The 12500-nt window shown below is 35.7% G+C and overlaps 3 protein-coding genes across 4 annotated transcripts in view; 1 reads left to right on the forward strand and 2 right to left on the reverse strand.

Annotated features, from left to right (window-relative positions):
- Window positions 1-652, reverse strand: part of LOC119578692 (proteasome subunit alpha type-2-like) — an 8050-nt gene extending 7398 nt beyond the window's left edge. Inside the window, exon 1 of the mRNA XM_037926266.1 lies at window positions 512-652. Within this exon, the coding sequence (XP_037782194.1) occupies window positions 512-552 (41 nt within the window). The 5' untranslated portion in view covers window positions 553-652. The remainder of the gene's footprint in view (window positions 1-511) is intronic.
- A 3509-nt stretch (window positions 653-4161) lies between these two features.
- On the reverse strand, window positions 4162-5460 carry LOC119578419. The gene is made up of 3 exons (XM_037926005.1): window positions 5450-5460; window positions 4616-5096; window positions 4162-4248 (listed from the first exon to the last, which is right to left on the reverse strand). The coding sequence occupies exons 1-3, from the start codon at window positions 5458-5460 to the stop codon at window positions 4162-4164; spliced, it is 579 nt and encodes a 192-aa protein (XP_037781933.1).
- A 3331-nt stretch (window positions 5461-8791) lies between these two features.
- LOC119578693 overlaps window positions 8792-12500 on the forward strand; it is a 16396-nt gene continuing 12687 nt past the window's right edge. For both annotated transcript variants that reach the window (XM_037926267.1, XM_037926268.1), the window contains exons 1-3: window positions 8792-8863; window positions 10097-10291; window positions 11827-11944. In XM_037926267.1, coding sequence (XP_037782195.1) covers window positions 10151-10291; window positions 11827-11944 — 259 coding nt within the window. In that variant the 5' untranslated portion in view covers window positions 8792-8863; window positions 10097-10150. The remainder of the gene's footprint in view (window positions 8864-10096; window positions 10292-11826; window positions 11945-12500) is intronic.

Raw genomic sequence — 12500 nt, forward strand, 5'->3', positions numbered from 1 at the left:
TTGCAATAACTTTATCACACACAAGACATGCTCAAAGAAAATCCCGGCGAATTAAGCATAACCTTATACCACCGCCATAGCTCTCATCTGGTCATTACCATAGTATTTCAAATCTCAATTACAAAGTGAAGACCAAAACAAAAACAAACAAAAAAAAACAGGCAAAAAATCTAAAATTAACCCACACCCCTAAAACGAACGCAAAGAAAAAAAAAAAAAAACACACAGCCGTATAACGCTAGTCCTACCTTGACTCAAAACAAGCTACCCTTTCCCCCGAATACCAAATAAAAACATTAAAAACATTAAAAAAAACCTGACACAAGAAGCTGACGTTCAAAACATGCCAGTCACGAAACACCCGAAGCCCACCCTCCCTCCTTCACCACCCTTTTCCTCCCTTAATACTAAAAAATCCGACCCGCCGCCTCTTCGCACCGGAGCCCCAGCCTCCCTCCCTACGCCAGCACCGAGACGAGACCAAGGGAGGCCATAAATGCGCCATAATCACCTGAAAGTCGTGAGGGAGAAGCTGTAGCGTTCCGTGGCCATGGTCGGGGCTGAAGTGTCGGGCGTTTGTTTACAGAGACGCCGGCCTCCCTCGATGCCCGCGTCCCGATCCTTGAGAGAGGCGGGGGCGATTGCGTCCCTTTTCCGATCGTTTAAGTGGGTGTGACGTTTTTTTGTTATTGGGTGTGATTTTTTTTAGCTTTTTATGGGGTGGGGATGGGTTTTTTTTAGCTGGTTTTGGTGGATGTTTCGGAGGAAGGTTGAGATGTGGAGCGTTGCCATGGGAATCTCGGGATGGAATTCGAACGTTTCGGTCATCAAAGAAAACGGGACTATCGACATTTTGAGGTAAATTTTTATAAAATCTAAATACAAAATACATTTTGAAATATCATGTACATAAGTCATAGGCAGAACATTATAATATTAATGTGTTTGATAATTAATCAGCGTCATTAATATCTAAAGATATCGACTAGACACCTTCAACTAATCTATCATCATTGTCACCATGAATCTTAATTTTTAAATGGAGTCGACATGTGTTTACATGCACACAAACACACACACACACACACACACACACCCTCTCTCTCTCTCTCTCTCTCTCTCTCTCTCTCTCTCTCTCTCTCTCTCTCTCTCTCTCTCTCTCTCTCTCACTCACTCACTACTCACACACACACACACACACACACACACTCACACACACACACACACACACACACACACACACACACACACACACACTCACTCACTCACTCACTCCACACTCTCTCTCTCTCTCTCTCTCTCTCTCTCTCTCTCTCTCTCTCTCTCTCTCTCTCTCTCTCTCTCTCTCTCTCTCTCTCTCTTCTCTCTCTCTCTCTCTCTCTCTCTCTCTCTCTCTCTCTATCTATCTATCTATCTACCTATCTATCTAACTCTATCTCTCTCTCTCTCTCTCTAACGAAAAAATATGAATAATAATGATAACAATAAATCTAGTTTTTGTACTGTGTGTTTTTCTTCAAATAATGATAACAATAATAAAAGATTGTCGACTAAAGTTTTGGTTTCCGACTTTCATCTTAAATATCACATTTTGCTTGTCTATAACTAACTTTATTTCGATGCAAATGGCAGTTCTTTTTTCTTTCTTTCTTTATATATCTCTTTATCTTATTTTTTTATTTATTATTATTATTTTTTTTTGCGGAAATCGATCTCGTTAAACGTTTATGGTTTAACTGGTCGCTGGCATTTGAAAGGTGTCAATATTCAAGCAAATGGGGAATACACACATCTATCTGTCTGTCTGTCTGCCTATCTGGCAATTTATAATTGTATTTGTCTGTCAGTAGAAGAATAATACCGAGAGATAGAGAAAAAGAGTGATATATATATATATATATATATATATATATATATATATATATATATATATATATATATATATATACATATATATATGCATGTATGTATATATGTGTGTGTATATGTGTGTGTGTGTGTGTGTGTGTGTGTGTGTGTGTGTGTGTGTGTGTGTGTGTGTGTGTGTGTGTGTGTGTGTGTGTGTGTGTGTGTGTGTGTGTGTGTGTACACGAAAAATTGCCTTTTTTGAAACATATTCGAAACTTCTAACACTATGATTGTAGCCGCCGCTGGTATATCACATACTTCATATTATGGTGTATCATATATTCTGTATATCACTTAATCTGTAACACTGCAATCGGAGAGGCTGTATTGTATAAAATTTATCTTCTGTGTCACAACCTCCTCGAGGAAGCCTAGTCGGCTGTGACCGCCGGGTCAACACATGGTCCGTATCAGCCATAAGAGCTGACCTGTCAGAACTTGTTTGTGTGAGGGGTCGTCCCCTAGGAAGTGATGGTGGCTCTTCATGTGATCGATGCTGGGAGATAGTGGGGTCGTGACCCATTGCTCGCTTGCTTGCTTGAGATTTGCGAAGTTCTGGACCCAACTAATGTATAACATATGAAGTAGAATGTTACTTGACGTCGTAGCATATGTATGTTTAAAGGGTGAGAGCAGTTCGAGGAGAACCTCCGTGCCGTCAAGACGCCCATAGCAAACTGGAATCAGCTGATATTCTGACTGTTCCCGCAATGCGTATGTATCTGATATTGTAGGAAGTTCTTTATCTTATAATCTAATATATGTTGTTATTAGTGGTTTTATGTATTGTATGCACGCATTCCTATAATCGATGTATTAATTAACAGGTTTGACCGCTACCGAATAAATCTTAAGCGAGTGCTACGCAGTGGTATCAGTCACCCCACACCCACTGACAAATCATAGGCGTTCTTCGGCGGCCACAATGATACACTCTGATACATATTTGCCCATTACGCGTACATCACTGGATTCTGTTGAAATATCTTTTCAGTTTGTATCCAAGTTTATACTCTTAATACGGTTTGATAGACTCCAGCCAGCCAACCAGAGCGCGATATGTTTCAGATATATTTCACGCAGTCTCAGATAGGGATTTATATTCTAATTATTTACGTATCGCATCGTGAGTTTCTTGATATATAGATAGATAGATAGATAGATATAGATAGATAGATAGATATGGATAGATGGTTAGATAGATAGATAGATAGATAGATAGATAGATAGATAGATAAATAGATAGATAGACAGATAGATAGATAGCTAGATAGATGGATAGATAGATAGATAGATAGATAGACAGATAGATAGATAGACAGACAGACAGACAGACAGACAGACAGACAGACAGACAGATATATATATATATATATATATATATATATATATATATATATATATATAATTTTCCTAAGGGGTGCATAAAAGTTTCTGTACCTTTTTAGCAGTACATCATAAACATGTTCACTCTATAAGGGTAAGATTTTGAAGTCAATTATGTTGATCGCTGGAATGACATGGTAAGAATTTGCAACGTGTCCGAGTCATATGACGTGGTATTGACTTCGGTGGGATGAATGTCTTCAAATTCATTCTGTACCTTTATGATATAACCTTACAGGCTCAAAAATATCAAAGGAAATGCTGTGTATCCTGATTTGTTGATATAATTTAATCAATAAGTCAAGTAAGTGTCCGTGATCATTGGGAATTATCCAGTTGTCTGATTCGGACACGGAACTCACTCGTGATGGATACGATAAAAATGCAAAACCTTATGCAATTTCCACGTTTCATATAAAGAACAAAGTATGTGATAAAGACAAACTATTTTGACTGATTCTAAGAAATACATTTAAACAATATAATTTGCAGAGTAGTCAGTAGTTTTTTCTATTTTAGTTGAAGCTTCCACAATGTCTTGCCTTATATATTAAGTATATTAAGTACTTTCATGGTTTTCTATTGATTTTTTAAAGACTTTGTATGTAGGTACAAATACCGATAATATCGTGTTTTGTAGCGACCGTCATACAACTCGAAACAATGCATCAAAGTGTTGGAGGTTTCGAGATGATACAAAAAGGCCTTAACACATGAAGCCTTGTATAAACAAACATTGTACCTTACTGACTAGTATTAGGACCTTTTGATATATATGATATACAAGGGGCGCTCATTAAAGATTTCTCCTCCTGGCCCACTTCCCAAGGATGAAACCTGTACAGTTGCTAGTCTTTCTCCCATCGTTTATGCAACAGTGGACTCCCTGCTTGTAGAAGTCCGCAGGTTGCGTTTGATGCCACGAAGTGACTTCAGAAATCGGTGTCTCTCCATCTTGGAAATGTTTGCCCTTCAAAAATGACTTCATGAACGGAAAGAGGTGAAAGGACCGGGCTTCCATCTAGGCAAAGTGAGTGTTGTGAACAGGGACGTTGTCTTGTAGGAGGCAGACACCTTTTCCACGCCTCTTGGTTATGATAGCTCCCCGCAAGTTTTGTAGCAGTGAAGTGCAGTAAGCTCCTGTAATTGTAGTACCTTTTGCCATGAAATCTATCATCACTATTCCGTGCTGGTCCCAAAAGACTGTGAGCATGACCTTACCTGCAAGGGTGTGATATGTACCTTTTTGGGGGGTGGGGAGGAGGTCAAAGTGTTTCCATTGTTTTGACTGGGCCTTAGTTTCTGGATCATAGTGATGGACCCAAATTTCATCCTGCATAATTAGTCTATTAAGAAAGTCCTCTTGGTTTTCTTGGCACATGACTAAAAGAGCCTTGGAACAATAGACTCGTCCCTGCTTCTGGAAAGGTGTGAGTGGTCTGGGAACCCATCGAGCAGGTTTTTGTATATGCAGATGATCATGAATGATTTTGTCCACAGACCTAACACTAATCTTGACATATTGGGCTAGATGACGAACAGTACTACGGTGATCTTCCAGAATAGCAGTTTCCACTGGATGGATGGTGTCCTCATCAATGGCAGGCTGGGTTATCCCTGAGATAGGAGCCATTTCTACAGATCTCCGACCACACCTGAAATGACTATGGCAATGTTTAATGTCATATGATGGAACATCCTCCCCATAAGTTGCCTTCATTTTATCGAAAGTCTCTTGTGGCATGCGGCCTTTCGAGTATAAAAACTTGATTCCATCTTCACACATTGCTGCAACTTCACCGCTGTAACAGAAAACGTGTTTTAAGTTTAGAACTGGAAATCAACACATGACCTATCGAGACGTGTATCAGTACGCATGTGAAATTTCAGTCTCCCTAGGATAGGCGAAAGTGGGTCAGGGGATATCTTTAATGGGCGTCCCTCGTAATTTTACTGTACTAACGACCACCAACACTATTACGGGTAATCTGTCAATATAGTAATTAGATCTTGTGTAAATAATAAATAGTATTCCATCGTTCTTAGACCCATTCTGAAGAATGATAAAACACTCTTCCGTGTTGATACTATGGTAGAAAACCCCACATGCACAAACTAGATTTACTGAAACCGAGACCACAGTTTCGAAACCCACCTGGATTCCATCTAGAGACCTGATGGTGGAATCCAGGTGGTTTTCGATACTGTGGTCTCTCTTTCAATAAAACTAGTTTGTGCCTGGTGGGGTTTTCTACCACAGAACCATTCTATTCGTCCCATTATGATAAAAAAACGCCATTTATTTCGGTTATCGACATTACCTCCTGTCAACAGATACTAAATCAAAGAAAACAGAAAGAGAGAGAGAGAGAGAAACTATACTACTAAATATCATACTTCATTAATTTATTCGAGTAAGGTCACAGGTCATAACTAGGAAGACATCAACCTAACTTAACCCACCTTGATTTAACTTAACCTCACCTAACCCGACTTAACTCAACCTCACCTAACATAATCACCCCAAACTTCATTCAATCTAACTTAACCAAACTTTACCCAAACCTAACACAACATAATTATCATGGCCCTTTTACACAAGAACTTTTTTTTCCCATTAACTCTGGCGTTTCCGTCCGAATCTGAAGCTTAAGCAAGTATCGTATGCAAACGAAACAGTTCTCACACCGAGACCGAGACAAATCAGGTAGGAGAAGTTGATGTACATATAAGGTAATATTCTAGAATATTTTTTATATACAGTACATATATGTATATGTATATATATATATATATATATATATATATATATATATATATATATATGCACAACACACACACACACACACACACACACACACACACACACACACACACACACACACAACACACACACACACACACACACACACACACACACACACACACACACACACACACACACACACACACATATATATATATAATATATATATATATATATATATATATTATATATATATATATATATATAATACATATATATATATATAATATATATATAATATATATATTATATATATATATATATATATATATATATATATATATATATATATATATATATATATATATATATAATATATAATATATATATATATAATATATATATATATATATATATATATATATATGATAAATGATTATATATTATTATATATATATATATATGAGACTACTAGATATCATAATATCAGTGCAGGTGAATGAAAGTGGTCTTGTCTTGTGGGTTTATTACTGCAGGCAGACATGAGACCCTAGGAGACCCCGTGTCCCCGGGTGCCGAGGGCGGAGTGGTGACGAGCAAGACCCATCTGCCGTTGCCGTGTCCCTCCCCTTCTCCCTCTGTCTAACGAGACGTGGCCTTTTATGCTTTTCCTACGAAGTGTCAGAAGTGCAAGCAGAGAGACCACCTGCATCCGCTCAAGGAGGACCTCGCTACAGGAAGGCAGCTGATGGGGACAGAGGTGTGAAGCCTACCATCCGGCGTTGCTAAGTATTGTGTACATCGCTCGGCCACGCATAAGGCTCGTCTCTGATTCGTCTGCTGCAACTGAAGCACTGCAACAGGCGCGTAGGGAAAGAAGTTTTGCTTGGGTTCTACAGATGGTTCCTGGTGATCCGTTGGTTGGTAGGGTTGTCGTGTGTGAAAGTAACGGCGGGACGGATTTTTTTTTTATTTTATTTATTTATTTTGATTGTATTATCATTTTTTTTCTTATTTATTGTTATTATTTTATTTTTTTAGGTGTCAAAATAATTATTTTACAACGAGCATCGCAACAGTAAATGTGAATGGGAAAACATTTCCGTGTAGATACTATGGTAGAAAAAACTACAATGCTCTAGTTTTTTGCACTGTGGGTTTTCTACAGTGAATAATGTGAATAATGTGAATAACAGGAACAACCAAACTTATCAACAACTGAATGAACTTGCACATAGTTACTAGCTCGGAGAAAAAATACACTAAACTGAGCAATGTGAGAACAATAATAATAATAGACAGAAACACACACACACACACACACACACACACACACACACACACACACACACACACACACACACACACACACACACACACACACACACACACACACACACGAAAATAACGTATCATAACAATTAAATGTTTAGGGCAGCTGTATGAGATGTGATGTGGGGGGGGGAGTCACTTGGGTCTGATATCATTCTGTGACTTCGTTTGTTTGTTGTGCTGATGAAACAAAGATTGACCGCAAGAGAGTTTATAATTCAAGGATTAGTACCTTTTATCTCTATGCCAACAGGAAGGGCCAAGAAAATCGGTTGGAGTGACCACTCTTTGACCTCCCTTTGTTTGTGTTGACGAAACAATGATTGGCAGCAAGAAAGTTTGAAATACAAGAATAATATTGTGGGTTTTTCTTCCATTGTATCAGCACGGAAGAGTGTTTTGCTATTCAATACAAGAGTTGGTACCTTTTATCTTTATGTCAACAGGAAGGGCCAAGAAAATCGGTTGAAGTGACCTCTCTTTGACCTCCCTTTGTTTGTTGTGTTGATGAAACAATGATTAGCAGCAAGAAAGCTTGTCATACAAGAGTTAACAGTGTGCGTTCGTTGAGAAAGAAGGCAACTCATCTGTAAGGTATGGGTAGGTGCATGGAGGGTAATACTTAATCTGGCGCTAATAAATTTACTTTAATAGTGAAGAGGAAGTACTGGTGATGTTGCGTGGAACTGCGATTTCATGGTTGGGCTGACGAGGGTTCACGGGGGTGGCGGCGGCGTAGAGTGTGAGAATATATCTCCGTCAACTTCGTCAGGAAGGTAGCACGGGGGTGAATGGTCAGCACGAAGTAATTGGGCAGACAAGGGTAGCTAGGCGTAGATCAGCAGACGATTCAGTAGCGATGTCTGGGTGTTGAGGGAGGCGATGTGGCACCTCGACAGAAGACGTTTCTTGGCAATTAACCCTCAGTGAATTGGCGTTGTGAGGTCCATATCCCTTTATGCGGCGGTTCCTTTCGAAGGCGGGTGCTTATTTCCGTTGTAGAAGTGCCAAAAAATAAAGCAGTGTGGACACCTACACCCGCTCAAGGAGGAATTTGCTACATGAAGGCTGATGGTGACAGAGGTGTGAAGCGTGCCACCAGTCCTTACTAGCATTGTTTATATATATATATATATATATATATATATATATATATATATATATATATATATATATATATATATATAGAATGTATGTATGTATGTATGTATTATGTATGTTATGTATGTGTATGTGTGTGTGTGTGTGTGTGTGTGTATGTGTATGTGTGTGTGTGTGTCTGTGTGTGTGTCTGTGTGTGTGTGTGTGTGTGTGTGATATGGTATGTAAGATCTAGAACATAATGCATTGGTGCGATAGGAAATAACACTGACGTAATTAGTGTTAGATAGATTATCAGTTACAAATCCCAGATAAGGTGATAAGACCTTTTAGGAATTCAAGTCCATTTCATAACGGGGACGAGTTTGTAAGCAAAGAGGTGTCTTGGAGGCAAGTGACTGAAAATAAAGTGTAAATGAGGTGTATTTGTAAAGAAAATTACTTACTTTGCAAGTTGAGTGTTATTCGTGACGTCACTCAGGAGAGTCAAGTTTATGAATGAATCAGTTCGTCATAAGTGAAGTGTTTAAGAGATGTTTTGTCTCAGAAATAACATACTCTATTTCTGTGAGTGTGAATGTACAGTTGAGGCATGACATGAATTATGGCGCAAAATGTTGGCGATAAATGCGTGATTATTGTTATATATATGTATATATATATATATATATATATATATATATATATATATATATATATATATATATATATATATATATATATATATGAATATACATGTATATACATGTACACACACACGCACACACACACACACACACACACACACACACACACCACACACACACACACCACACACACACACACACACACACACACACACACACACACACACACATATATATATATATATATATATATATATATATATATATATATATATATATATATATATATATATATATATATATATATATATATATATATATATATATATATATATATATATATATGTATATATGTGTGTGTGTGTGTGTGTGTGTGTGTGTGTGTGTGTGTGTGTGTGTGTGTGTGTGTGTAGTTAGTTATATCTATATTCGTTTGCATATAATATATATATATATATATATATATATATATATATATATATATATATATATATATATATATATATATATACATAAACATACAAAACAAATGACACACAGACAGGGAACTTGCGTCACTTATAAAAACGCAAAACGTATTGATATTTTCGTCTGCTTCCATGACGTCACTTCGGAGGCAACAAAACAACACAAAATCGAGATTCAAGTTTGGAAATTATCTTTTATCTTTCTATTAAAAAAAAAAAAGAAAAATGTTTCAGTTATATCCTCTAACGAACTGAAAAAAAAATGTATTGGAATTGTTGAAATACGATCTTAGTGTGAAATAGAACGTAATATATAAATAATCAACAGTTGGTGCAAATGAATATATAAATAGATAAATAAAAAGAATAATAATGATAGTAATAATTAATTAATCAGAATAAGATTTTATTTTTTCTATTAATTACATTTCCCGGTATTTAAAAAAAAAATGTCTGCCATTTAAAATAACCCTTTTTCTCGTTTTCTTTACGTTGACCTCGCTTTTACCTTCTATTTTTAACGCCAACAGGAAGGGCCAAGAAAATCGGTTAGACTGACCTCCCTTTGACCTCCTCTTGACCCAATGGACGTGACCTACGCCCTCCTCTGTCTCGCCACGGTGACCTCGCTTCTGTCTCCGGCGAGAGGTCACGCGCGGGCGGCCGGTGACCTCGATCATGGCGTTGATCTGATCAATGACCTCATGACGAATGATCCCGAATCTGTAAGATTTTTTTTCGAGTTTCTTTTGTTTATTTATTTATTTATTTATTTATTATTTCGTTTTTTTTTTTTTTTTTTTTTTTTTTTTTTTTTTTTTGAGTTTCCTTTTTTTTCCTTTCGTTTTTTTTTTTTTTTTTCTTTCTTTTTTTTTTTTTTTATTTTTTATTTTCCTTCTTTCTCTTTTTTTCTTTTGCTACATTCTCTTTCATTCTTTTTTCTTTCATTTCTTTTCATTCATTTTTCTTTTCTTTCTTTTTTTATTTTTTTTTTCAAGCATCGTAGATTAAACCAAAACTGGATCTATTATATTATACTTATTTATATTTATTATATCTATTATATTCATATTTATTTAATCAATAAAAATAAACTTAAAACTTATATAACTCAAACTAAACTTAACTATTAACTATTATCAAATATATATTCATATTCACACAATTATCTAATCACAATTATCTAATCACTATTCATATTCACACAATTATCTAATCACAATTATCTAATCATTATTCATATTCACACAATTATCTAATTATCTAATCACTGTTCACTTAAAATCCTTATTCAAATTTTGATTATCGGTCATTATTAAGTCATCTACATTTATTCTCATTATTAAGGATATTAATTATATAAAAAAAAAAAAAATACAACTTGTACGTTTTCCGAATTAAAATTTGATTATTATTCATCATCAAATTATTTACATTTATATTCATTATTTAAACTATTTATCAAAGTTACTAAGTTAAAAATGCAATTACACCTTTTCCTGCAATTTTTTTTTTATTTATCATCAAATCATCTATATTAATATTCATTCATATTCATCGTTTAAACTCTTTGTCAAAATATTTAGTTAAACTTACAACTTCCATCTTTTCCTAAATTGAAATCACAACTACACACTTATTTAAACAATTAAACCTTTATTATTATTATTATTCAGATCATCTACATTCAATTAAAATCACAACTTATACATTTTCCTTAATCTAAGCTCAATTATTATCCATCAAATAATCTACATTCATATTCATTATTTAAACTATTTATCAAAAATTCAGTTAAAATCACACTTACACTTTTTCCCGAACTAAAACTCAATTAATTTTTATCATCATATTATCCACATTCACAATCTTTACTTAAACTATTTATCTAAATATTCAGTTAAAATCAAAATTTAAATATTCAGTTAAAATCAAAATTCAAATATTCAGTTAAAACACAACTTAAATATTCAGTTAAAATCACAACTTAAATATTCAGTTAAAATTACAACTTAAATATTCAGTTAAAATCACAACTTAAATATTCAGTTAAAATCACAACTTAAATATTCAGTTAAAACACAACTTAAATATTCAGTTAAAATCACGACCTAAATATTCAGTGAAAAACACAACTTAAATATTCAGTTAAAATCACACCTTGAATATTCAATTAAAATCACAACTTAAATATTCAGTTAAAATCACACACACCGTTCCTACGTCACTCTCATCCTCCTCCTCCTCCCCTCTCACGCAGCTCTGCAAGTACGTGCAATGCATCAATCCTGTTGAAGAGGAAGCGTGTCCAGAAGGCACTTTCTTCATGGCAGGAATCGCGCAGTACGGTTGCTGCGGCGCCTGTGTTCAATTCAGAGGTAGGACAGATCGACCCTCTCTCCCCCTGTTGAAGTCTTTGAATCTCTCTCCCTTCCCCGAGTCGCCTTGTGAGGGGTGTGGGTAGGACTCTCGAGACATAGGCCAGCTGGCTGGCTCTTTTTTTTATATCTTGAGTCTGTTCTGTATTTTTAGGTATTGTGTATGTGTGCGTGAGTGTATTAATAGTGATATATATATATATATATATATATATATATATATATATATATATATATATATATATATATATATATATATATATATATATATATATATATACACGAGACATTCCAAAAGTCTATAGCCCAAGTTTCTGCAAACACACCACCATGGTTCTGTTTCTTGATGTATTGGGAAGTATGACAGTTCAAGGCCAGGAGAAGAGGAAATATGTGTCAGTAACCCAGACCTGTAGATAATGGCTTTGTTTATGCAAATGCTATGTTCTGGACGCAGTCTTTCGCCACCTTGCCTCAACATTTCCATACCACGCCGGCCCGAAGCTTCCATAAAAAAGGCTCCAAAACCACCATCCCATTGCGTGACATTGCACGA

The sequence above is a fragment of the Penaeus monodon genome, chromosome 11 (genome assembly GCF_015228065.2).
Source record: "Penaeus monodon isolate SGIC_2016 chromosome 11, NSTDA_Pmon_1, whole genome shotgun sequence".
Classification (NCBI taxonomy): domain Eukaryota; kingdom Metazoa; phylum Arthropoda; class Malacostraca; order Decapoda; family Penaeidae; genus Penaeus; species Penaeus monodon.

Excerpts from the sequence above, each read along its gene's own strand:
- LOC119578419 (XM_037926005.1), bottom strand. Across the intron at positions 4,249-4,615 it reads TTATGCAGGATGAAATTTGG|ATGGAGAGACACCGATTTCT; the intron begins GTCCATCACTAT and ends AACATTTCCAAG.